Source organism: Haplochromis burtoni, unplaced genomic scaffold (genome assembly GCF_018398535.1).
Source record: "Haplochromis burtoni strain Fernald_Lab_line unplaced genomic scaffold, NCSU_Asbu1 Contig_11, whole genome shotgun sequence".
NCBI lineage: Eukaryota > Metazoa > Chordata > Actinopteri > Cichliformes > Cichlidae > Haplochromis > Haplochromis burtoni.
The window spans coordinates 3,503,857-3,531,500 of record NW_024582372.1 but is presented as its reverse complement, the minus strand read 5'-3'; the positions used below and the strand labels follow the sequence as shown (position 1 = coordinate 3,531,500).

Here is a 27,644-nt window from a genome sequence, read left to right as displayed (position 1 = left end):
TGTATAAACAATTTTCATTTTGTATTAGAAAATTGGTTTAATAAATTAATGTTTTTAAAGCACAAATATTAAAAATGACTTTGTGGTGGTTTTGTTAACTGTGTTCCACAAGTCCTACCATATTGTTTTAAAGAAAGTTAGCTAGAGCATGTTAACAGTCTCAAATCAAGTGTAACTCACCGAGGACAACAGCCGCCAAACTCGCAAACATAAATTTGTTCTGGAAAACATAGTTGCAGCAGTTCGTCCAGTTTCTGCAAAAGTTTCTGACGTTAACCTCTTCCCGAGTTTCCTCCATTTTTGTTGAGCTCAACTAGCTAAAAGAAGGATTAGCAAACTATGAAAACGGTTGATCTAGTTTGTCCTTTAACGGCCGAAGACCGTGATGCCTTTAGCTTTATGTTAATGTAGTTTTAAATAAGCAGTAAGTTGCATGAAAATAAGCAACCGGTGTGTGTGTGTGTGTGTGTGCATATTTTTAAAAAGAAAAACACCTTTTGGTTTGACTAGTGTCTCTATACAATTGCTTCTATGTGCAATTTGGGACCATAAAAACTTTAATGAATTTATAATAATGCTTTAAAATAAAATTAAAAATTAACTATTGTTACAACATAGAGATAAACACTTATTGTTATTATTTGTTTAGTTATTTTATTGAAATGGAGAAACTTTCACCACATCTGGCACCCTAGCATTTTGTTGTTCTCCTTAAAAAAGAAGCCAAAAATGGAAGCTCTCATAAAAACTCTTTTAAATGAATATAACATGTGGCCTAACAAGGAAGAGATGTTCTTTGTTTTTAAACAAAAACAAAAATCTGTGAGAATAAAATAAGAGACTCAAATGATCCATAAAATTTTTTTTAGTGGGACAAAATTCATGCACAGAACTGTGGAATTTCATTCATCTGTTTTATAAGATTTTTCTGCAAAACCAACAGGGGGAAAAAAGACATGATTATTCATATCATGCTTACAGATGAAACATCTGTACCAATCGTTGCAGATGATGGTGTTCAGAAGCATTCGGGAATACATTTTTCTGTGAAATCAGGTAATCTGATGCAAGCTGACAACATGGAGGGGAAAAAGATGCATTTGTTTCTCTTAGCCACTTACACATGAAATCCCTAATTTTATTTTAATTATAAATAATTAAACTCATCTGAAAGATTAAATAAGATGATTTCTGAGCGATCATCATCTGAACCAGCCAGATGACATGTGCAAATAAAAACAAGAGTGAGTCTGCTACCCCCTGTGTCCTGGAAAAATATCCCCATATCCTTAAAAATCAATCATCAGGGTTTTGTGAGTGACATAAAGGACAGAGAATATTGTTTTGTCTATTAGGGATGCATAGGTAAGGTAGGAATCGAATTGTCCGCCTTAAACAGAGATTTGCTTTCTTCACTTCCTGAAAAGATTTTAGGATATGTGGTTTTTCCAGGACTTTTATGGCATCCACTACTACAATAACCAAAAAGAAAAACAGCCAATAAACAAAACACCAAACATTGCATGTACACATTGAAATAACAAGGCAAAATTGAAATTAAGCTGTAAAACTGATTTCAGTAAGACTAAAATGTGCTTTACAATGAGCAGAACATAAGAGTTAAAGCACTGGTGTGAGAATAAAGGGTTGGTTTCATTCACAAATTTCTCTCCATGTCAAACCAGGACTCAAAGTCATCAAATGAAATGGCAAAAATGTTATCTAGTGGACTATTACGGAAGACTGAGAGTAGTTAAGTTATTTTGGAAGATAGGGGAAAAAACCCCTGAAAAAATAACAGAGCGTGATGCCCAGAATCCCTAAAAACACACAGGCAGACAGTGCTTCATATGATCCCATCAAAACCAAGGCCTGAACAAATTACATACACTGAGCAATTATTGTTTTCCACATAATTATAAAAAGGTCTCCTTGTTTACTTAAATATTTCCACACCCACTTAGCAGTCGAGTGTTTTCTGTTCAAGTGGTCTGTGCAAATATTTAGTGGATATTTTGTTTTATTAAATCAAGTCTGCATTTAGAACTGAGAGAATAATGCCTGTAGAAATATTGCAATATCTTTAAAAAAAAAAATTGTACCGATCTTATGTGCAACAAGTTAGATATCCATTCAACAATATGTACAGAGGCGCACTTTGTTTCTGTACATGTGCTACACAGTGACAGATCTGCCTCAATGAAGTCCGCAAACTGATGTCTGCTCACTGTTAACCCGCTGTTGGTATTTTACACAGAAGAGGGTGGCAACAGGACAACCACATCAAATATGTACAGGGAGAAATAGAAAGCTGCACAGCTAACAAAGATGCAGGACTCAACCCATGAAAATATATATCTACATTTTTCATTCAAAGCATGAAGGCAAACATTTTGCTTACCCTTCATTTAAATACACTAAAGTCAATGCAATAAAAAGGACATGTGAGGGGGGGTCGGAGGGGGTCAGGAGGGTCATTTTTTGGACTGATTTATGCCATTTTCCTAATAGAACATAGTTGATGTGACTGTTTCCCATTAGCAGCTCAGTTATGACAAATACCAAAATACCCCTTCCTCTCAGCATATTTTCTGACAATATTCAAATATCTATACATTCATTCAAAACTTTAAGACATAATTAAGACGTAAAGATTTCATTCCAAGTAGGAGACCACAGAAAAATTTGTTCTTGATAAAATTTTAAAAAAGAAAGAAAGAAAGAATAAAAGCAACAGCAGTGGTTGCAATGTTATTAAAAATACCCACTGGGCCTCTTCCCATTTGTGCAGTGTGTCGAGGGCATCTATGTGCTCCCTAGTTAACAAACTGCATGTGTGTCTATGCAATATTTACATTTACATGTGTTACGTGTCTCAGGGAACTGATTTTGGGAGAGCAGTGTGAGCAAGTTTGTATCCAGTCATGGTTGATTATCTGTCAGTAATTTTTTAAATGGAAGTATTCTAGCTCTCTGCAATTTTATTTTTAGCTTGATAAATTAGTACATATTTAATTTGGAAAAGATTGTGAAGGGCTGCAGTTCAGTTATTTTTCTGTTCAGAAATAAAACTGACAACTTTATTTTGCAGTCTCACTCTGTCTGATCACCTTTTCAATCTAGTGTTTTAAAGAGACATTCGACCTATGACTGAGTGAACTCTGGATCTGTAGTCACAGAGCATTAAAAATGCAGTGGAGCAGGCTTAGAAACGCCAGCTGTATCCGATATAGATGTTCAGACAATAACAGTCACTTTCCGCAGATAAATAACAGATAAATAGTGACTGCCTGGCACCATGACCACAAAAACATTGTTTCAGGAAGTAGCAGAGACTACATTGAACCTACAGTGACAAACACTAAGGTCAGTGGCTCCACATTTTCTGCTATGACCCAGGAGCAAACCAGTGTTGGATCTGAGCTATCCCACGCTGTATCTGGTTAATGTAGAAGTCTGCATTTCTGGAGAAGTCCTGACAGACCGAAGACTGGGCATCGCCCAAAGCACAGTAAAGGGCGGTGCCGCCCACACTGATAAAAACAGTAACCAGGCAAAGCAGGAAGAGGAGCAGGCAGGAGTCGCCACTGCCGACATCTACAGAGAAAGAGATACAGAGAGTTATAGAGATAAATACACAGGATTAATGTGTGCTGGAAATTTGCTGGAATTCGTCAACTATTTTAAACACTCTCACAATGGACTGCCACAGCTGGTGTAATTTAACCTGTCCAGTATTAGAAATGCAGCCACTGCTCTCTTACACTATTTCTGTGTTTATAGAGCGATACGAAACTTTAACCGTCAACAATAAAAGACAAAAAACATACCAGGCTCATAGTGGTCATCAGGAACTTTAAAGCGGACACGTCGTTTGGCAGTGGGCTTCTCAGGTCGAGGGTCTGAGCTAGAAGAAGCACTCACGTCGTCTACGCAGACCTTTCGCTTCTTTAATATGGAGACAAGGCCAGAGGCGGGTGATACCTGAGAAACATAAGAACAAACAGAAATGTTAGCCTGGGTAGACACATCAATCAGTATAAGCACAACTTATATTTACATCATTAAATCTTTTCATACTCTCAGACTGAGTCTTACAGAGCATGCACCACACCAGCCATGTCCACCAGGTGGCAGCACACCACAGAATCACCAGTGCTGAGTTTTGAACCTGTTTGTCAGTGCTTCCTTGTGACAGAAGTTAAGCACATTAGAGCTTAGATGTTGCCAAGTACAGTGCAAAAGCTGTTCAAATATCGATTACAGTGGCAAATTAATTTTCATCCAGCAGTTGTGCTTATCGATGAGGTAATAATTATATCATCCAAAAGGGTGTGGTTCATGTAGGTCAAATGTTACAATTCTGCCATGAATGATAAATGTCTCTTTTCATATCACCCCCACAGATAAGCAGTTTTTATTTTTATATGCATGATTTTTGGCGCTGGAACAAAAAGACATTGTATTAAATCAAACTAAAAAAAACATAACAAGGTGTTGCCCTCACTACTGCCTCTGTTTTTTTCTTGGTGGAGAGTAGTTAAATGTCAAACTGGGTTTCACATCAACAAAATAAATCCATCATGGGTATCAGTAATGGTTAGGCAATGGCATTAGCTTTGTTTCAACATAGCAACATGCCTCTGATAATGGAGGGCCTAGAAGGGCAAACACAAACTGAGTCAATCCACACAGACGAGAATGTAAAATGTCCAGCAGACAAAATCTGTTTACAGCCTGGTGTTTCCACCTAATTTAACCTTTAATAAGACTGAACACAGATGCATTTTTTAAATTCAGCCTTTAGGGAGAAGTTAAGTTGCTGATTTGAATGATAGGAATTACATGACAATAACATGCCTTTCTTTTCATCCTATTGGACTAACAGAGTGTCCAAGAATTATCCAATTTAAGTTAAATGCCAACATTACATTTGTATATTACATAACCTAATGTACAAAGGCATCTGTATGTGTGCAATGCATCTGTACATTCTATCAAACTAAACTAGCTAGCATTAACTGATGCTTATAATACGCCACATTGTTATCCAAATTTGCTCAGCGCTGGTTTCATCAAATCAAGATTTCAAAAAGCAGGGGATGATTTGATGGTCGCCATATCCATCTTTAATATACAGTCCATGCAAAGTCACCGAAGGCATAAGGAAATAGTGAATCTACTAACAACATGTACTCACCTCCTCTACAGTGATGAGTTTTGCCATTGCATCCAAAGAGGGAGCTTCTCTAATGATGTCAGCTTGGTCTAGATCATAGTCCTCCTCCTCTTCCACTTCCTTCATCTCTGCATGTGGTTCCGGCTGCTTCATGTGAGCCTCGTGAGGAAGGGTTACCTCGTGGTGCAGGGAGGCTTTAGTGCTCTCCTGCAGTAATAGGATACAGATATAACTTAAATGTCAATATACAGTTATGAAGCTGTAATCCATTTTGTTGCTCTGCTCTCTGGTGTAACACACTCTGCTGTAACACTGACTGAGTCCTATGAAAGCAGTGAAAACTGTTCCATTTGCTTTCGTTTTTGAATACTATTGTCCCCATAAACAAAGACAAAGGAGGCTGCATTTGCTTTAAAACAGGTTTTTATGGGTTTTTTTTGTTTGTTTATGTTTTTTTATGTTTGATCTTATTTTAGAAAATACAGAAACTGAATTGGCCAACACAAAGTACCAAAAGCAATGCAAACTTCATCAACGGAAGAAAACAGGTACTGACTGGGCCTTTTAACAGTGATACATTTTAGCAACCAAACAAGGAACTCCCAGATAATATTAATAACAGATACTGACTGAACTGTGTAGTTCCTTTAACTGTTTCTTTAAATATATGTAATAAAAATATGTTAAAGCTAAATGAAGTGAGTCTTAAGTAGCCAAAATCATATATACCTGCATCTCCACATGTAGCCTCTCCTGAGCTCGGGCATCCTGATACAGCTGTTGTATCTCCACCTCTGCCCCGCTGCACACAGTCTCTACTGGGAGAGTTTTCTGACTCACGGAGGACACCTCTTCCCTTTTCTTCTCTTCCCCTTCTTCCTCCTCTCCCTCATCTTCCATTTCCAAAGCCTCCGTTGCCTCTTCCACGTCACCCCCCTCTTCTTGCTCTTCTGCCTCTGTTTCCTGTGCTGGACCTAAATCTTGTCCCTGCTGCTCTGCAGGTTTGGACTGATCCAACTCTTCAGCTGTAGAGGGGTGCAGCCCATTTCCTGAAATGGTGCATCCTGCCCCTCCTTCTGCCTCTCTTCCCTCTCTGTCGTTGCCTTGCTCATCAGTGAGCTGAGATCCATGGAAACCATTTCTCCCCTCTGTCTCCATTGGTGGGTGTTCCCTGTCCTTGCCGGAGATCTCAGGGGAACTGAGACCATCAGTCAAATTAACGGAGGGCATGACTGAACAAGAGGTGTCTTCGGCTCTTTGCTCCATCCCTCTTTCAACCTGATGGTCTGCATCAGAGAACACAGTTTTAACAGAAATGAATAAAACCAGGCATCAGTAACCTTAAAACCAACTTAAGACCAACCCAAAGCCTCTAATAAACTAATATAAATACTCTTAAATAAGAATAGACTTTAAGTGTATACTGAAGTGGAAGCTCCTTGTATCTGACTTTTGACCTTAGAGTAATTGTTTCTTCAACAAGAATTCAACAACAGCTACACTAAACAGGTTTTCTTGATCTGATAACAACATTTTTATCCTTGCATTGTATCTCCTGTTTGAGTGTGTCACAATCGCAACTATGTCCAGTTTCTCTCTTTTCAATAGGATAATGTCAATACTTTGGAAATGACGGTTTTTAAATTTAAATTAATTCCTAGGACCTTTTGAAACACAGTAGAAGCAGAATAGAGATTTCTGCTTCTACAATTTAATCTGCTTTCATAATGTTTGAGGAAGAAAGGAAATCCTAAAAATGGGAACACTCGTATGATAGAAACACTTGTATGTCTCTCACACACACACACACACACACACACACACACACACACACACACACACACACACACACACACACTTTTTGAAATTCACACAGTAAAAAATTAAAACTAGGCCAAACTTTACCCTAATGTCTTATTAGTAACACAACAGTAAGTTGAGAATAATACTTTAAAGAGAATTTAAGGAGCGCCACTAGCAACATAACAGTGGTTATTCATATCATAGCTTAATACCAAACAGCATTCAAGTTAAATTATAACCATGCAGCTAATAGTCACTGACCTGACGTACATGAATGCAGAGCACCAACTTCCTCAAATTCAGCTCTCACGAAGTTCAGAGAAGCAAACTATTTGAAACCGCATACACAAATTCTTATTAAAAAAATAATACACGTGCAATTTGTAACTTTATTTAACATTGTATTCTTTATCAATGTTACAAATTAAACACAGAACACAACAATGTGCGCCCTAAATACATAAAATGGATATTTCACTCATATCGCTCAGTCTGTGCAAAATACACATAACTTGCACATTCACTACCTGTCACTGACACACATACCAAAAATTACAAATGTCTTACCTCAGCATCTCTACTCCTTGGTCTATTAAAAAAAAGGAGAGAAACAAAGGAGCACTGACGATTAGTTCTTGTTTTTAGTAAATGAAAATGCAAAATACGGATGACCCTTCTCTACTCTCAGTCTAATATTAGCCTGGACACATTTCCCTTGCTATTACAACGTGTGTTAGTAATACTGCATGTTCTTCTCTGTGTGTGTGTGTGTGTGTGTGTGTGTGTGTGTGTGTGTGTGTGTGTGTGTGTGTGTTAAGCAGAGTGAAACCCTAGCAGTGTGATGGCTCAAATGTCTGAAAGTGCAGCAGCAGCAGCGGACAGGGGCCATATGTTTTATCTATCACTGCAGTGCACATCACACACTAACATATTCATGCTCATAGTGATTCAAGCAGACACGTACATACACAGTCATATAATGTAAAAGGCTGTGTGTCCTGCAAGCATTCTACTCTGAGTAAACAACTAAACAGCAAGAAGGGGTTTCATTTCTCTGGTGAGGGACACTTGCATGAGCCAATAGCACTGCAGGACATATTTTACACAGTCCTCCGCTAATAAAAAAAGAACTCAAACAAAACACACACTCATTATCACAGAGGCGCAGACGATAATAATGTCTGCGCCTCTGATTTGGAATTTGATTTGGAATCAACTGATAATTGTATTGTGAATTGTACTGCGTGTACTGGCTGTGTTGTTATTGAGTTTTTGTGACATCATTGCATCGTCTAGACTTAGCTGACTAGATCAATCAGGGCTGATGTAGTTCTAAACAGAACACCTAGTTTAGATGACATCAAAGACGAAGCTAAAATTACAAATATCATGAAAAGAAGTGCATACTGACCGATTGTGTGTCTGGCAAATGTGTTTAAGACTGTCCAGATGTTGAGCTGCCAGGTCAGAGGGCGTCGTTTTAAACTGACTCTCTAAGATGGAAGAACACACAGAGATAGAGTTAGTACCAGCGTGTTACTAGCAATATATGCTACGTAAGAAAACAAATAAAAACCGGCTTATAACTCTACATGTGACTTGATATTATGGTGACTGAATCTATATTAAATATGTATTACTGTATATGACTGAAGTTTCCTGGATTCCATGACAGTACAGACAATGCTCCTGCTCAGCTCAACCAGGACACATGTGTGCCTACTCTTCAGTGCTTAGGTTGAGGGCAACTGGACTTTTTTTTTAAATGTTCATGAAGATGTTTTGCTTCCCTTTCAAGAACCTTCTTCACTTCTGTACAATCCACCATATTGTATTAAATATGCAGATAAGTGTACTTACACATTAGAGAAGCTAAGTCTTTCGAAAAGGTTAAATACTTTAGTGAAATGAGACAGATTTAAATTTAAAAAGACGGCAATTTAAATTACAGCTCTCTTCCCATTTTTTTTTAGATGAGTCTGCCTAAAGCACTGCTCAGAGGCATTACCAACATGGCTCCTGAGTGGCAAGACCTGTTCTTATGAGGACTTTAAATCATACTGTGAGGCTGTTTTAAGCATGCATGTTGATGCATGCAGTGACAAACACAATATTCAGTAATACAGCAACCTTGCATGTCTCCATGTTCATTTTTAAATATTATGAGCACTACTTTATCACAGCTTCCTCCCTGATGCTTAGGATTGAAGAAAGTGTTTATTACTAGCATGACCCTACAGGTCAACACGTGTGTGCGTTGTGTGTTACCCCACTGCTGCTGAAGTGCATTCAGGTTATCCAATACTCTCTGGTGATAGTCTCTCTCTAGCTGGATGCACCATAACGCCCGCTGGTCTGAACACCACAGGTTAAGAAATGTAAAAAATAAGTAAATCAAAATTCCGCACATGCACATCATCACACCACACTGGGAACGCTGAAAATTGCAGTAACTTTTAAACTCTTGTGGCTATCTGTTTGAAAACCATTAGAGTTGACAAAAGGGTATTTCTGGGAAAAAAAAAAAAAAGGACGACAGAGAGACAGAGAGACGAGGAAGGAGAGGAAGGCCACGAGAGACAGAGGGGGAACGCAGTGCACGATTCTGTCTCATGTTTATGGATATGAGCAGCGAAAACACAATCCTTCTTTGACGTGGCTCAATGCTTTCTCTCTCTCTCTTTCTAACTAACCCTCTATACATGCATGACATAGCTAAGCTGGCTTCCCTACTCTTTGACACTTTCTGGTTTTCCCTCCCACTGTGTATCTTTCATCAGATTAAACCTCCAGTTCTTTCTCAGTCATGCTCTTCTGCCTTTCATCTTCCTCTTACTGTTTGACACTCAATCGTCATTGACTCCAAGTGCATTTTTGAGTTTTCTGTCGGTGAAGTATTCCCTGTGTATATGTGCTATATGGAACTTATTCAGTCCACGTCTTGAAAAACAGGCCAACTGTCTGCACAATGAACCACTACAATAATAAGCAACCATAACGAGTATTTTCAATGAGTAAGCAAAAAAAAAGACAAGAAACTGAAGAAAACATAATTATAAAATACAGACTTGACACTCAAACAATCCTGAAATTAAACTGTAGTAATAGTAGAAGTTCCACTGCTGCAAAAGTAGCAAAAATTTTTTTAAGTGGTTTTTAATCAGGTTTGAATGATTCTGAATTCTGAATATGCTGTTTTAGATCACAGCGACCATTGAAATTAAAGTCATTTCACAAATGCTTCAATAACTAGAAAAAAGCATAAAAATGGCTGACACGTGGCGAAACTTGCTTCTTTCTTCTTCTTCTTTTTTTTTTTAAAACTAAAAGTGCTCTTCTTATCCCTCAAAAATCTTATGGCGTCATGCACTAGCGTAAAAATGATCAGCCAATTAGAAAACTTACAATGCTATAGTTTTTCTAACTCTATAGTATGTTTGTGCTTAGAAACTTGGATGCAGCACATTGACAGGTAGAGCCTGGTCAGTGCTCTGTATACGGTTTCTTTGAAGAGGCACAAATACACAGCAATGGTAGCCCAGATGACAAGTTTTACTACTGTCCATGCTGTTCTTAAATTGTGAAGTTGGGAGGCTGGTAGAGATGCTATAACTTCATGAGTGGGAAATTTGACCTGAGTGGGTGTTCCCATTGAAAATTATGACTCAGAATTTGGGATTTCCCACTTCAAATGTGTGAGCTGCATGTGCAGCAGACTGAGGTCAATAAAAAATAATTACTAAATGAAAGACTGAAAGATGGTGAAAGACTTCCCATTTATTCATAAATAAAAAACAATGCAAAAATGGAAACTAGTAAAAACTCATCTGTCCTTCTTTTAAAGTATATTCTTCCAGCATAACATTTTTCTTGTCATGTCATGAAAGGCGACTGAAGTTTAAAATTTAGAGCTAATCTTTCTTTGTGTTTATCTACCTCGTAAACCTTGAGGCTTTCTTTGAAAGCCAGCTCAGATTTAAGCACGATTTCACTCTGATTCCTCCACACTTCCTCTTTTCATTTTTGCCTCATTTAATCTGTCTCTTCCTTCCTTCTTACTGTTGAGTCACATCTGCCCGGACAAGCAGGCAAGAAGCACACAGGAGAAAAGTGTGAGAAACATTTTGCACAAGTCAAAATAAAACCTGGCCACCCCATCAACACACCAACAGGACCACAAGGATACAATCTCCATGAAGGACAAAGGCCTCAGCAATCTGTAGAGAGAGAGATTACAGCTTTTAATAAAGTGCATGTCGAGGAAACAGGTTAAATTAAGGTTTAAAACCAGACTGAAACTAATCCTCACGTAGAGGGATTCCTCAACATGACACAAGTGTCAAAAATTTCCATATAGAAAACTAGAAAGAAATTATACAAATATGTAATTTAGAAACACAATACAGTACAGAGCTGTCCTTCTACTGCAGCAATAAATTCTATAATCATTAACCATGCCATTGAAGAAAAACATATAATCTGCTCTTTGTGACACACAACAAAGTAAGCTGTTAGGTCAGTCACACAAGTGAGTGAAAATGAGAGAGAAAAGAAAAACAGCAAGGGAGAAAAAACGAGAGACCATGGTCGACACTCTACCTCTTTTCAGTGTCTCTTGTTCAGCTGATAACAGAACAGGAGAAGTGTGTAAGAGAAAGAGAGAGCGCGAGAGGAGGAGGAGGAAAGGAGGGCACAAAAAGCTCTCGCATTTCCAATGAAGTGCGGGGTGGTGACGACTCAGTGACCTTTTCTAGGTAACTGTGCCGGGATGGTTTAGATACAAGAGGAGCTTAAAGCTGTTTCCAGTCTCTTCTGCAAATAACCATCTGTTGCACCAAAAATACGGATCAATTTAAAATGGATTTATTTGTCCCAACATCAATTATGACTAATATATAACATATTCACTGACATAAATAATTAAAATATACTTCTCCTTAAGTTTTCATTGTTCTACTTTGTGACCAAACAACGAGTGTTTAAAGATTATACATATACTGGACTGTCTAGAAATTACTCCAAGGATGTTTCTCTGTGGTTAACACACACACACAGTCATCTTTAGACTTTGAGCCTCATTTGTTTCTCCTCATTGCTCGCTGCTTTCCTTTTCTGTTTGTTGTCCTACAATTCATATTTATGCTAATGACACTGGTTTCAAAGCTGGCAGTCATTCATGACCCCAGCCTTTCTCTCCCTCCCTCATTTTTACACCACCAATGATGTAAATCTCCCACTACAGAGGCATGTTTGCTATGCCATTCCTCCATTTGTCCCTCCCCAACAAAGCCAGAGTATGTTCCCCTTTAGTAATTCTGTTGATCTGTCAGCAGGGCAACACAAAAACCAATAAAGTGGCGCATGACCATTGTGGCAACACCAGATATTGCTCTTTAGAATTATGGGATAGGGTAAAGGACTTAATGGAGTACTGCACTCTTCAAGCACCCTTTCAGTTTGCCAATCCAGTTTTATCTTAATCAGCAGCTAAAACTTTGAGCGGCTTTATAGTTTATAAATTGAACAAAGACAAATTTAAGATGTTTAAAATAGTAACTTCTATAATCATTTTCCCAGTGGGTGTTATTTTTGTAATGTAGACAAAAGGTGTGTGCTCATGAATGAAGTGACATTAAGTGTGAGCACGCCCATGAAAAGCCTAAGAACTTTTACAAAGCGAGTCCAAAGGGGTAGCGATGCCCTGATTGACCAACAAATGACCTGAATTTGCAGATTCTGAGCATTCTCAGACCTGACTGCTGATCAGCCAGTCAGCCTCACGTGTCCAATGGCATGCTAGTCCCTTTCATTTATGTGTGATTGTCGTGTACACACTCACAGTCATCTACTAACATGTTGTGGAAGCTCTTCACTGTAAGCGAAGACACAAAGTTCACCAAACTAAGGTGTAGGGCGACCACCACAATAACGTTCGTACCAACAAACCTAATCAGACTAAAGAGGCTATCAAAGGAAAGCTATCCAAAGCTCAGAAACAGCCACAAGCCACAAGCCAGCAGCCTCAGCACGAGCAACAGATCAAAGCAGTAGTGATGAAAATGACAAAAACCGAGTTTATCACTTCACCAGGTGCCCCGATATCTGGAGAAGTAAGAAACATACGGGTGATGTAAGTAGCTGATATTTGTTTTGCTATATAAATCTGTTGCACCTGCTTTTGTTTGTTTTGTTCATAGGAAGCAAAACAAATGGTCCCCACTTACTCACTGTGAATGGTTTTGACCTTTACCTGATCCATTGGTACACGGGCGTGATCAGTCTCAAACTTTGGACTATGTAACTAGCAGGGTAAAGGCCACTTAATGTTTGATCCACCTGCTTCTTCACTGCAACTGCCAAGAAGTGATGTCTAAAAAAGTTTGAGGCTCCAGTGAATGTGTGAACGCAGATGTAGACACCTGTTTGCCTGGAAGTAAAAATAGGCTGGGTGTGCCTTTTAGAGATATTTAATAATCAAACTGACAGAAATATTCAAACATTCACACACCCTCAGGAGCCGCATGTTCAATCATGCAGGTCTGTGAGGGAGCATCTATGAAGATAGAAACACTCAGGATTTGTGTGTTTATCTACTGTGCATGAAGCTTTTTAGTGTACTTAAATGCATACCTGAATTTTAGTTTGTGTGTCACTGAAGACACCCTGCTTTAGGGTACAAAGTGCCACTGCAATTATGAGGTTGAGTGATTTATTAACAACTGTGAGAGCAAAAGTTTAGAGAGACTCGAATGAGAGAAAGCAACAAAGTATTTAAGAGCAGTGAGTTCAAATGAGACGCAATCAGTGATGGTAAGTGGCAGTAGTGTTTGCAGTACCTGGTGAAGGGACTGTGGAAGGTGGCTGTCATCTCCTCTTTGTGCCAACTGCTCAAGGGACTCCAACAGAGCACAGCCTGGAATAGATCCTGAGGCACAGGCGGGAACTGAGAAACAAGTGGCCACTGGAGTGGAGGTAATGTATTCCTGATTTGATAATGAAGGTCCTGTGATGGAGGTGGAGTCTGTTCCAGTAGTTGTAATCCCCATGGTAAAGTTGAGGGGCTCTTGGGATGCACTCACAGCGGATGAGGCAGTGGAAGTGTTAAACTTTGCTAACTCAGTTAACGTAAATGTCTCTGTAGCTGAGGTGTTATATCCTGCATGTGAACCGGTAGACCCTCTAGCACCTTTTGGCCCACAGTTTAAGGCAGGCTCCGTGGATGAGGTAAGTTGTTCTGTAGTGAAGTTTGTATTTTTTGCTATTATTTTAGTAGTTGCTGTGACACATGTAGGCTCAGTGCCTGAGGTTAATATTTGCGATGTACAATCCATCGGCCCCGTACTGAAAGCAGATCCATGTGTGCAGGTGATAGACGCCATGGAGTAGGCACCTGATCCAGTTTTTGACATACGAGTGTCCATTTCAGCATCATTCTGGATCGATTCCACTGAACCGATGGGATATACGGTTTCTGGACTGCCCGCTGGAATGACTGGGGATGTAGGCTCTGGACTGGTTCCAGGACTAAAAGGATAAGGATTCTCCAACAGGCTCCCTGTGGATGTAAATAAAGAAATTAGCAAACAGGAAGAAAGATAAGAGGAAAACTGACAATTACTGAGGAACTGCAAATATGCCAGTGTGTAAAGAAATTTAAAATCAACACGTTCCTCCAGAGAAGCAAACTGATTATGAGTATATAACCACAGTCATATTTTAATCACTTCAGAAGACATTAAGTTCCTTGAGACTTACCCTAATGACTTCTTCCCTAATCCTAATCTTAATTCTAACTCTAAAGACAACCATATTATCTTATTTACTGAGTCTTCATCTTAAAATTTAATGATTGACATTATAGGAACTGTTATATCCTTACAAAGCAACTATATAAACAGACTGTTTCCTACAATTTACATAATACAAATACATTATGGCAATATATTATCCCTGTTATTATTCCATCAGTGCATGAACACACACACACGCACGCACGCACGCACACACACACAGTTGTAGATAAGTCAATGCTGGCTGCTAGCAGGCCTTAAGGCTTACAACCAATAAACACACAAATGTAAATATGGGAGCTGTGCTAAGCTCACAGTTTTGCAGTGGCTTGCCGACACAGCTGTTTGTGTGTTTGCAGCATGTGTGTGTACGCCAATGCAGGAGTGAACAGGAGTGAACTTGTGAGCCATCAACTGGTGTTACTCTGTTTTGACACAGACAGTGGCAGAAACTTTAAGTGTGCTTATGCCTTACTCTCTATTTGGAAGAGGATCATCTATTCTCTAATGTTAAGGCCAAGGCACTGTCTACTACACTTCATAGTCTGTTTTTCTGAGCCACTTTAAGGTCATCTTCCATTTGATATGCTTGTTTTTTGTTTGCTTGTCAGAGTTCTTATTTCCTTTTGTTTAATGTGAGCCATTTGATTTATTTCACTTTACTGTATTCGACTACACTTTTCACACAAGTTTTGTATTTTATTTAATATTTTACTTTTACTTGCCTTTAATTTTTCTATTTAATTGAACTCTTGTTGTGTAGCATTACCCTTATTGCCATGTTTTATTTTATATATTATACTATTTTTTAACATTATTTATTTGATCTATTCTATTGTATTTAAGCAATTTTGGGATTCAATATTTTGTCTTCTACTTCTTTTGTCTTTCTCTTAACTTATTCCTCTACTCAGATACCCTCCTCGCTCTACATGCAGCCGCCCTCAATTAGATTTGTTCAGGTTCACTTTCTTGAGTCACTTTTTCTAGTTACATGATCGATGACATCATCACCCCCAGACAGACTGACCTCAATCCAATATGCTGACCACTTAATGCATTACACCAAAGGCATTTAAACAGTAAGCCTGATCCTGAGCAGAACGCTGGATTCTTCTTGAATTGTTACGCAGTAATACTTCAAACACAGCCTCTACACACTAATATTACTGAGTGTTTAGTTAGCATTTGTGAAGAAGTGTTGCACACCTAGCATTTACATGCTGAGATTGTAGGCAGGAAAACATTTAACAAACTAGATTACACTTCTAATTAAATAACTACTTTTTATAATACTTAATTTGTGTGTCACACTGTAAACTGGAATTTGTTTTAATCAATTACGTGCATAACTTTAAAAAAAAGATATTCCTGGATTGTTAACATGTTGGAATTTCTGTATTTTTTTCATTATTTGTTAAGTAGCTACTTTAAACAAACTGAAGGATATACTAGTGGCTGTGATTTGACCTTTTGGGAGTAGACATTGACTTACATTAGTGTGGCCAGGTTTTAAAGTTTAATAATAATTTTTAACAGTAAATAGAAAACATTTCTGTAAAAATAGACTGACAGCAAAATCAAAAATAAAAATATAAATAAAATGTATCCTCTTTGTTCAGATTTTTCATTTAGTCACTCCCTCTGCCTACAGTCTTGCTTCCAGCAGCTGCGTTACCAATTTTACTTGAGTGATGCCTCCACTGTGATGAATCCTGTTTAGACCTGAAGTGCCTTCCTGGTGAAGGCTGAGGACACTGTTCTCAGGAACAGAAATAAGATTCTGTGATTATGTGTGCAGCTCATTGAGTCTCCTACCAGTTTCTGAATATGAAGAGTCTGTCATGGGAGTGTCTGGAGACTGGCAGCGATTTAAACAGCTCGACTCCGCCGATTCCTCCTCGTCATCGTCTTCCTTCATCGCTTCATCAATATCATCTTCCTCTTCCTTCTCTTGGTTTCTTCCTATGCATCCCTCCTTTCCCAGTCCCATTTCCTCTTCCTTCCCATTGTTGTTAAGACCGATTTTTTGGATGGAACCACATCTTCCCTCATCCCCATTTTGTGAAAGAGAGACACTTTGAGTTTGCGTGAGCGTGTTTGTCTCATTGAGGTTTCGGGTTTGAGCAGTGAGGGCTTCAGAGTTGGGTAGGTTATCACAGAGGTCCACCCCGCGCCCCTGAATCTGTGACATTGCTCCACCCTCCCTCTCAAACTGATCTAAGAGGATAAAGACAAATCAAAAATCAGCAGAACTTCTTACACAAAACAACTGAATTCTGCACAGTATGAACCTCTACACTGGTTCATCACATCCAATTTGTTGAACTTGTTGGACAAGAAAAGAATTTTAACCTTCATCACCATGATCCATTGAGCTCCACCCAAACAATGCTTGACCTTTGAGTTTGAGGGCCAGTGCCACCTTTTGGAACAAGCCCTTCTTCAAGCCTGCAGAGATAAAGGAGATAAGACAGAGAATAGGCATAAAGTTAAAGAAGCAGAGACCATGTTAAACTCCACTGACAGTGAAAGCGAGGAACGGCAAAGGGATAGACACAAACAAGTTTGTCATCATTCCCAAAGATTCAAACAAGCCATACGGCTTAAACAGGAATGCGTCAGATGCAACACTCCTGTGTACACCTACGTGTACGGTGGTAGATTAGATGCGTACAAACAAATACATTCATTTACATAGCGATTACACGATATGAGTTGGAAGACTGCTTCCTTTTCCCTTTAACAGACAAAAACCTGACAAAAAAAGCTGAAAACTTAAATAGAGAAATAAAAATGTGTCCTGCCACTGGAAGCAGGCCCTGGAAGATCTCTTCCAGGGCCTGCTTCTCATCCTGCTGAGGTAACAGACTTCATGTATCACTGGGTTTATAATGCTGACATGAGGAGCAGACTTAGGGTGCCTGTTAACAGTCTGACAAATTATTTTTGCCATGCAACAGATAAACGAAGACCTGGATAAATGCAGCTTAAAGTTGTTGTTTATATATATTTTTTTCAAATGAATTAATGAAAAAGCTGGTAATACTAATGTGTGTTCATAGAGAAGACGCATTGCTGTCCATTCACAATATGACATAATTTGGTTATTAAGACATCCAAACAAATACAGCTGCATTTAATTCCTTCATTACAATAATCTGATCTACACCGCACACTTCGTAAGACATAGCCTCTAGGTCTCTATGTGGAAACTACAAATTTGTTTGTCTATGGTTCATTTATTGCCCTTGTGCTGTGACCAGTTTTGATCCACAACACGACATCTGGGTTTCAGCTATGAGAAAACTCTAGAAAGAAAAAAATGCCCAACTAGGGATTTAAATGCTAAATTATTAGGATTAAAGTGTAAAAATCTCACAATCTGACAGTTCTTCAAATACCAATTAAGATTGGACAACAACTGAGACACCAAGCGCAGACTAGAAAAAGAGAATAGAAAAGACACAATAACATTTACACAAGAGCCGGAACAAATGGAATAAAGGATAAATATCCCAATCCCATAACATATATAAGGTCTATATGAGGCAAATCAAGCTGCAGAGAAATCCAAAGAATAGTAACACTACAAATGGCCCAAAAGAATGACCCCTTTCTGACAGCGTTTTACAGATTTCTGGTTTATTGTTGTATGCACTTCTGAATCGATGTACAGTGGCAGGCGACTTAGTTTTACTAGCTTATGCATGTTTAGACGGGAACAAGACAAACAGGCATGTGTGACTCGTATATTTGTTGTTACTTTGCCATGTTTTGACCACAAATAACAGTATTGTCTGCAAACAAAACAGCCACTAATACTTGTTTCGTACCCTTCCTGTTTGGCACGCGTTTCAACTACAAGCTCAATGCAACCAATCTCTGGATATTACCTATACTCTCTAATGTCAACATAAGAGGTCAGCATTCAAATACTGTGAGAAAACAGCTCACACAGAGCAAAAGTACTGATAAATTGACATTATTAGATGATCTAGAGTCAGGAAGTGTGAATAAGGAGCAAAAACTGACTACGAGAGAAAAGGTCTGACTAGCAAAAAGAAATTTTCAGCACATATTTCTTATTATTTTCATATAAATTGAAAAAAAATGGCTCCCCTTAAGGCATTACTGGATGGGCAGCAACTTTGCCTCTGGTCACCAACCAACATTTTTCACCATTTTTTGACTCAGCAGAAAGATAAAATCTCAAACCTCAACAAAATGGCTAATAAAAGCCTATCTCAGTGGAATAAGGCTGTCCTGGTTTCCTGCAGCACTAATTATTCTTCCTGTAATTCTGCATTACTCTGGCAAAGACCAAATATTTAGAGAGTTAAAAGGGAATGCGTGGATAGACACACCAAACATAACTCTGATTCCCTTCTTCCATGAAATTCCTCATGGACGTGTGTGTAAAATATGGTAACAAAGAAGAAGCATGAGTGAACCAATCAGCACCGCGATGTGCTTTCTACAAATAGAGGTGAAATCCTATGGGATGCTGCACCACCCTGTCTTTATGTTGCATCCGCTCTGTATATTTAATCAAGAAAAGAAACCTTCTGTATGGGAAACAAAGTGTGCTTTAATATCTCTAAAAATAATAAAACTCCTTAAAATCACACTGAGACACAAACAGCGCTGTTACATAATTGTTGAAAGCTCTGAATGTCCCTTTGGTATACAGCGTTAATGCCCATGTACGGTCTTAATGTTTTCATGCTTCAAACAAACATCTGAGGCATTAAAAGATAAAACAATCACCAGCCTAGAGAGAAACATGGATAGCTGATGATGTTAAAAAAAACAAGAGTTGCCTTTTTTTAATCACTATCTGTTAATGCACCTCTCCCACGGAGTCATTTAGCCATAAAACCATCCATCCTCTCCTCCTTTGTTTGGGCCTTACTCCACAGGGGGACCATGAATTATGAAAGACAAACGGAAAAGGGAATTCAGCCAAAAGGACAAACACAAAGGTGTAAGAAGACACAGACCCTGTCCTGTGAAAGGACCACTGCAAAGACATGAGACCTGCAGCAGTGATAGAGACAGGGGAGGCAGATAGCCAATTATGTTGACCTATAGGTTTTGTATACAATGTAGCTAAATGCATCTAGTCACCAAAAGTTGGGGATTAGTGCTGGCCACTTTTCCAGTTCAGAGCAGTCTCTTTGACCTGCGACTGAAACACTTTAGGGACCAGCCCAGGCCACTGGATAGATTTGCAATGGAATTGTAATAATTTCGTTTTGTTCATTGGTTACCTGTTGGTTAATAATTTTAGAATGGACTTTAAGGCTTTTTTTAAGAAGGCCCGCTCCGAGCTTGTACAGAAGTATATTTCAGATCTTCTGACACTACACACCCCTCATCATAACCTCCATTCTGGCCATCCCACAATTTCGGCTGAGATCAACAAGGATAATCGAGATTTTTCTGTTTGAACAACTATTCTTTAGAAGAACCTCACTGTTTGTCAAGCTCACTGTCATCTTTTAAATTTCGCTAAATGACATCTTTTTATAAACAAGCTTTTCCCACTATGAGTTATCATTTTTAATTTATTCATTTATTTGCTTTTAAACCTACTTGCTTTTTACCTATTATTCATTTGTAATTGCATCTATTTGCTGAATATATCAAGATGCAATTATTACTTAGTATTATTTCTAAATAGAAAGTTAAAAGTGTTTCCAGAGTTTTTTTTATGAATTGTTTGAAATATAAACAGCACAATAAAACTGTTCTAAATACAAAACTTTACATGTGAGTGTTTTGTTCCTTTTTTATTTTTTAGATAAACTTTGGTCTGCAATGCATTTACTTTTTAAAGGTATCGCATCCTATTGATCATTAATTCGTTTGTTTGTTTTTTAATATATGTTTTTCATCGGATTACATGGGGAAAAAAGCAGGTCTGGGTCGCCTTAGCGTATATGTATATATGTGGCCCTATAGGTGAAAATGAGTTGGACGAGCCTGCTTTAACCAATGTGTTGTTAGCAGCTAACCTAATTAAACCTAGCTCGACAAGTTGGTTAATATTATACCCCCAGATATTTAAGCTAATGTTATCCAGGTAAGACAGAAAATAACGTGGAGCACATGAACTGCCAGCAGACAGGAACAGTCACTTCCCGTTTTGACACGGACTTCGTAAAAATTAGCTGATTAGCAATTGTAAGTTGGTTATTTAACCGAATATTAGATGGGTTCGATGACAGGCTAGCACACGTTAAATGTAAATTAGCTCGGTGGCAATGGTTACACTTGATTTGACGTTAACGTTACGCTTCATTGCGGACTAGTGCCGCTTCGCCAAACTGCTCGAAAATGAGAACAGCTTATAACCAACTGTTTGTGTTAGACCCACAGACTGTTAATATGCAGTAACTAGTTAGACCCGTTTGCTATCGATACTTGATGCTGATGTGACAGATTGGTTTTTCGTACATGTTGCTATTAAGCTAACGTCAGCTAGCGCAAGCAGAGTACATTAGATCACCTTTGAAACGCACACATACGTTTACGTTACATAAAGGAGCTAGCTTGTAAATCAGCTGACATTAGAAACAGCGACGGCACAGAAGAGAGACATGACACTTACGGCTGAAAAGGGTGGCCGAACGATAAAAACTAACATCTGACACCTTGCCGGAGATGTTGTGAAGACTGTGTCACCCACAGGCAGCAGCAGCCAGGGGTCGTTGCTAACGCTGTCATCGTCGGGCCTGTGCTGCATTGTCGCCATCTCGTGTCTTTTCACTGTTAGCACAGTTCTGTCCACTATCTTCTGCTCTTGTTTTCATCCACAGCTACCAGACTGCATCGAACTGTAGACTCGGTAATAAAATAAAATCTCTTGTACCTCGTCCTACACAATGAGAAAAATCCCCCCTCCCTTTTGTCTCAAAAAGCTGAAAATGTCATCTGAAATAGCAGCTAACATTTTTATGTTATTGTGATAGATGAAAAAGTATGTGCAAAGACTGACGCTTTTTGCCATAAAAAACAAAAACAAAACAATTTTAGCTTCAATTCATGCTCATCAGTTGGGGGGAAAAAAATTACTGTAAAATTATTTATTTCATTTTTTGCTACAGATGTAATACATAAAACCAGACACTTGTATGAGGTATTAGCACATTATTGTATAAACAAAACTAAAATCAACAGGTTTTCAATGATCAGGATAGCAAAGTAATTAATTTAGTCAGTCCAAAGCATCTACACTGGTCCAAAAATAAAACTGAAACAACACTTAAGTCATTTTTTTTTCCCTCCACATATGAAAATTCTGATTTAATGATCAGTTTAGAAATAATCACATTCACAGCTCACACAGTCCTGAAAACATGGCATTACACACATTTTAGCTTATGGACTTGCAACTGATTACACAAAAATATACAAGACAGACGCCACTCAGCACTCCTTGATTATGTATCAAAACCTTGGGGGTTTTGTTCAGTAAAACTGCAGCGGTACTAGTCGTCGATTACAGCACATGCAAAATTAAGAAATTTTGTATCCTCTTTTGAACGAACCCATTTGGGTGTTAACAGAGATTCTGGTGATAACGCAGAAACGTAACTGTTAAGACAGTTTTTTTTTTTACTTTAATTACAGTAGCATTTTTCCCCTTCTCTCGTTGCTAAAGAACAAGTGTCATATTTAAGTGCGTTTCTCTGAAATCGCGCCTCTTGAGAATCTCACTTTATCGAAACATTTGACGTCCTTCCTCCGCGGCCCTGAAGTTTGTGGAGTTTGTCAGTCACGTTTAAATCATTTCAGTAACAAATACAACTGTGATAACATCATAACTGCATCTCCAAGTTCTGCCACATATTATATTATTATCATCATCTATATTACATAATCAGTATAGCACACGTGTTTGTATGCACACTGTAAATCTATACATATATGGTCTGTTTGTCTAGGTTTTAGCCCCAACCCTCCCTCTGTGTGTTCTCCAAGATTTCTTCGTAAAGCCAGCTCTGTGTGAATTCCTGGCTCTTGTCCATCAGCTGGAACAGTCTAAGATACTCCTCTGGAAAAACGTGGCCTGTCAGTATGTCCTCCGACATGCCCATCTCTGATAACAGTTTACTGCCACTGTCTGGTGACCAGAGACTAGAAAACAAAAAAATAAGAGACACAGTAAGGAATAGCAAAAGAAGCTTAAAACCACTCACCAATGATTGGCAACTAACAGATTCTGTCCACTGTTGTTTTCTTTAAATGGAAATGGTCCTAACTTCTGTAAGAAGCACTAAAGGCATGGTGTATTACAGTTGAAGAGACTGCACAGATAATACTTGCTCAAACTGTCCTAAATGTTTCCCCTCTCAAGACAAAAACCATCCCGTGTAGCTTATAAATCCTGGAACTGCCCAAATATTTGAAACTTTCAAAGACATTTAAGACTTTGACAAAGACTCTGCAGAAACAGATATCTCTGGATTAAATTATGGTACTTTTCTAAGGTAAGAGCATCCACCCTGGAATAATCAAATAATCAGTACACTTTGGTTTATGTTATTAATAGCACAAAGGCTTGTTTTGTTGAATTGGAAAGAACGTTGGCAACAAAAAACAACAAAAAAAACAACAACAAAAGCTCTCAAATATGTGGAAATGTAGGGTTTTTTTTCAAAGTAACTAGACCAGTGTTAAACTGGTGTGTGTACAGTTGTTACAGTAAGAGCACATCTCTAATACATGTGCAATATTTTGGCTATTTAATCTAGACAATTCAGTGTGTGCACTGCTTACTTGAGCCTGTCAATGAGCTTGACCTTCCTCTTTGCCAGACACTGTTTGATCATCATCAGTAGAGTTGATGCGTTGGAGGGAGTCAGTCCTGCAGAGAACAGATCTGCCCGTGGGCGCAGGCGCACCAGGCACAGGTGATCATTTGGAAGCTGAGGAGAGGACGAGGGGAAATGTCAGTGCGCCCCAGGCCAGCTGTGGCTACAATGTAGCTTGCCATCACCAGTGTGTGAATGGATGGATGACTGAATGTAGTGTAAAGCGCTTTGGGGTCCATAGGAACTAATTAAAGGGCTATACAAATACAGGCCATTTACCATAAATATAAAATACAATCAAGGTTACCCAATTACAGTTATTGAGCCTATTCCCTTCCTTACCTTGCCTTTAGAGCTAGGTACGCCTTGCTTTGATGACACCACAAATGACTCCCACGGCACCTACACAGAGACAAAAATAACAAACATTTCTATAAAACATCTGTTTAAATCACTGGTTTTTGCCCAACTGCATTAACAGAAAGTGCTCTGCCTCATACTGTACCTTATGCAGTAGCTCAATCTCACAGGCCATCTGCCAGAGGACGCCAAAGGCTCTGTAGTACATCATTTCACCAGGACGCGTCACTAGTTTCTGATGGAGAGATAACCGTTGTTGGATATTTTACACAAGGATTAAAGAAAGTCAGATTAATGATTAATGAGTGAGCAGACACTCGTCGCAACTACAGGTTCTGTTATCAGCACAAATATGATAATGCAGGGAAGACTAGTACAGATGCAACTTAGCTTAAAGCTGCCCCTGAAAAACATCAGGAAGTACAAGAATGTGTTTAATCTACATCATCCATCCAATTAACACAAAAATACAGGCTAATTTGTACTCTAACACAGTCATTTCTACACAGCTTAAAATACTGTTGTTCAATTACCAGGTATTCCTTCTCGCTTATGAAGAGGTTGAGCTCTATTCTTCCATATCTGTAGACAGACAGCCGCTCAAACAAAGCATAAACCATCTTCAGCAGCATGCCACGCTCATTACGCTGCGGCAGGATACCCACCACCTTCACTGGGATGTCTAGACAAAGGCATTTTACCAAAAGACACACTTTAATGGGCTGGTACAAAACTCATGCAATGCTGTAAAATGTGTTAAAAGCTGTAAACAAAGTATGAGCTTATTCCTTTTTTAAAAATATATATTTCAAGACTGAAAAAGTTCCTGTTATGAAATTTTTTAATTTTGTCTGCTCCAATTAGGATTCAAGGCACTATTGAGCACAAAAGTAAGTAGTTTGCAGTGAGAGGGGGAGGGATAAAAATCCTTTATGTTTTTCCTCACCATCAGTCCAAGCAGATTCTGAGATTCCCAGGTCAGTGAAGAGTTTATCGGTGAACATAGCTGGGGGTTTCACATTGCCAAGACCAATGGGGTCTAGTTTAAAGTAGTCACAGTGAACTACTTCCAGCTGACCATCAAGCCGGCCTTCTAGCTCCTAGAAAGGGGAACATTTATTTGTGTGGATTATACATCAACGAGAAATATTAACTGGTGACATATGACACTTTACAATTTTTAGGTTAATACAAGGGACTTTGTAAAGATACAAAAACCAGTATTATGAGATGGAGATGTTAAAGTTACCTGCAGGTCATGTAGAAAAGACCTATCACCTTCAAGAGCAACAACTCTCTGAGCTCCAGCATTTAACAGAGTCCTAGTCAATACCCCAGGACCTGAAAAAGACAAGCACAAATGCATCAATAATAAGAAAGTATAACATTTGAATATATCAATGTGTTTAAAAAATTACAAAAACAAACAAACAAACAAAAAACACTAAGTTTGTCGTCATCATCTGTGCAGAGATGGAAGAATGCTGCACAACACTGTAGAGATAAACCCATACCTGGATTACATTCAAAGATAACAGTTTTAGCATCTTGTAGATCAGGTCCTAGATGCTGTGCTACCAGATTAGCCAGGTCCGGGTCCACTATGAAGTGTCTGATTTTTTTGCAGGCCTGAGCCCGTCGTACATTCTCCTCTACCTCCCCAAGGTCCAGGAAATCATACTGGCACAGAGGACGACACTGGCCCTGTAAGAACACACAAATGCACACAGTGGGTGAACAGCACTGTCAGTATAAAGAGCTCAAGTTATACTAAAAAACTTGAGTTGTTTTCAGGGCTGAGTTGTGTTTCATTATTTTATGAAAAAAACAAAACAAAAAGCAACTGATGTATGCATGCTTTTTCCAGGAACGCATACTTTTTTGTACACATCGAGTGGATCAAGTAGCCTTAAAAAGCTACAACAACCTCAAATCCAGCAAAATATGCTGATTTTGTGCAGATTGTATTGTACCTACAGGAATGCAGATACTGTCAGATAATAGCAGTAAAAAAATAAAGTTGATCATAGACTACAATGCTACATATAAGTATAATAGATACAAGTATGAAAGTGAAACATACAATTACAACCAATATAAATGCAGTATACGGCTATCGTCTTCAATCAGAGCCGAAATAAATTATCTACCTGTACAGCTACAGCAGACAGGTTCCTGTGTGCGAGTGCAGAAGAAGGGGACGTCCTTTCTGAACGGGGCTGTTGAGAGTTTGGACCAAGTGAGGGCCGACCAGGACCTAAAGACAGGGAGTCCAGACTGTAGGCCCTCCTTTGAAGCACAGACACACCAGAGGCACAGAGGCTAGAGGGACCCACAGGGGTCCACACTGCCTTGCTCAAACAAGATTGACCTCTGACAGTATGGCAGCAAGCAGAGCGGAGCAGTAGCTCCACCACTCTGCAAATCTGGGTGGACATGGTGGATGACCTTTATGAGAGGCTACAGCACAGAAGGAGAAAAGAAGAATCACAATAACTATAATGACATGAAATATTATTAAAGGCAATAACACATTTGATTTTAGGGCACACTCAAGGTCACCTTATGCAGAAGAGTTAAACACAAGTATAAAAAAAAGAAAATATCAAATCAATAAAACAAGTTAACATATAAAAAGGTGGAAGACATTAAGAGTAAATATGCTCGTTTAAACAGGTGCATTTTCAGACAGGAAAGGGAATGGCATGGATGGGCTTCAGAGGAAAACCAAAGTAATGAGTTGCAGTAATCGATGCCAGACGTTTCCAAGGTGTGAACACTCAGGCTCTTAACCCCACACGGATGAAGGAACTGAGAAGTTTTCAAAGGGGAGGGAAAAAGTGTAACATTTGGAAAAAAGTCGGATTTGGTGCCTATGAGGGGAACCTCTCAAAGACGCTGGAGAACAAGGATTAGATTTCCTGAAGGCAAATACACTGGGGCGTGGGTGAGAGACCGGTGGGAGGTTTGGTAGACCGTTAGAGCTGTGTCAGAAACATAACTATGGAAATTGATATTAAGTTTAGGGAAGATGAGACAATAAGGGGAGAAGAAAACAAAAAACATACGTACAAACACGAATACGTTGTAAGACTAAATGTCATTTCTCACACATTCTTCTTTTACCTACTCTTGCTCAGCTTGGTGATCAAATACCGTACCCAATTTCAAGAGTGTACAATAAAATGATCGACCGCTAGCATAGACAATTTCACGATTGCACTGGCAAACACCGGTACACCGGTGCACCCTAGTCAGAACAATCCCATCTGATAGCACGTGGGTGGGTTTTCATAAGCAAGCACACGTGCTGACTATTACTTAACCTTATCAACATCACAGTAGAGTTTACAGTGGAGCTCACACATATTGTTTAATTGGCAAAAGGGCGCAAAACAACCTGAACCCGAGAGACATTTTTAAAACCTAAAGTTGTTAGCCGAGAGGCTAGCAGTGCGCTAGCTACCTCTCTTAAAGCTATCATATCAAACGGTTATGTAATAGTGAAAAGCGCGAGCATACCTCACTGCAGATTATCCAGTAGTTGCTTCAAATCTGAAGACATCCAGACTTTAACGTTTACTCTCGTCTATCTGCTCGCTGGAAAAACTCTGTGACATTGAGCCCACCGCATCCTGACCTAACCCTGCGTGCCTTGTTTTTGCAACACTCGTGGTGTTAAAGACGCAG

General features: G+C 38.9%; 2 protein-coding genes across 3 annotated transcripts; both read right to left on the bottom strand.

Annotated features, from left to right (window-relative positions):
- Positions 1–637: 637 nt before the first annotated feature.
- On the bottom strand, positions 638–21,928 carry cnsta (consortin, connexin sorting protein a). 2 transcript variants are annotated; one of them, XM_005915059.3, is made up of 13 exons: positions 21,389–21,928; positions 17,128–17,223; positions 16,591–16,992; positions 13,819–14,537; positions 11,169–11,199; positions 9,251–9,337; positions 8,394–8,475; positions 7,550–7,571; positions 7,244–7,310; positions 5,909–6,465; positions 5,201–5,386; positions 3,831–3,984; positions 638–3,597 (listed from the first exon to the last, which is right to left on the bottom strand). In XM_005915059.3, the coding sequence occupies exons 2-13, from the start codon at positions 17,144–17,146 to the stop codon at positions 3,389–3,391; spliced, it is 2,535 nt and encodes an 844-aa protein (XP_005915121.1). In that variant the 5' UTR covers positions 17,147–17,223; positions 21,389–21,928; the 3' UTR covers positions 638–3,388. The 2 variants fall into 2 exon arrangements, with proteins under 2 accessions (XP_005915121.1, XP_014195677.1); XM_014340191.2 differs by having other exon boundaries at positions 7,253–7,310.
- A 610-nt stretch (positions 21,929–22,538) lies between these two features.
- Positions 22,539–27,629, bottom strand: tfb2m (transcription factor B2, mitochondrial). Its single transcript, XM_005915058.3, has 10 exons — positions 27,477–27,629; positions 26,105–26,414; positions 25,469–25,658; positions 25,204–25,295; positions 24,901–25,054; positions 24,488–24,636; positions 24,100–24,189; positions 23,937–23,996; positions 23,560–23,708; positions 22,539–22,917 (listed from the first exon to the last, which is right to left on the bottom strand). The coding sequence occupies exons 2-10, from the start codon at positions 26,390–26,392 to the stop codon at positions 22,728–22,730; spliced, it is 1,362 nt and encodes a 453-aa protein (XP_005915120.1). The 5' UTR covers positions 26,393–26,414; positions 27,477–27,629; the 3' UTR covers positions 22,539–22,727.
- Between the last annotated feature and the right edge of the window lie 15 nt (positions 27,630–27,644).

Coding starts and splice junctions, on each gene's coding strand:
- tfb2m (XM_005915058.3), bottom strand. CDS start 26,392: ATGTCCACCCAGATTTGCAGAGTGGTGGAGCTACTGCTCCGCTCTGCT. Junction 24,190..24,487: donor TAAGCGAGAAGGAATACCTG/GTAATTGAACAA, acceptor TCTCTCCATCAG/AAACTAGTGACGCGTCCTGG. Junction 23,997..24,099: donor AGATTGAGCTACTGCATAAG/GTACAGTATGAG, acceptor GTCTCTGTGTAG/GTGCCGTGGGAGTCATTTGT.
- cnsta (XM_005915059.3), bottom strand. Junction 5,387..5,908: donor GGCTACATGTGGAGATGCAG/GTATATATGATT, acceptor CTATTACTGCAG/GAGAGCACTAAAGCCTCCCT. Junction 3,598..3,830: donor TGATGACCACTATGAGCCTG/GTATGTTTTTTG, acceptor CTTTCTCTGTAG/ATGTCGGCAGTGGCGACTCC.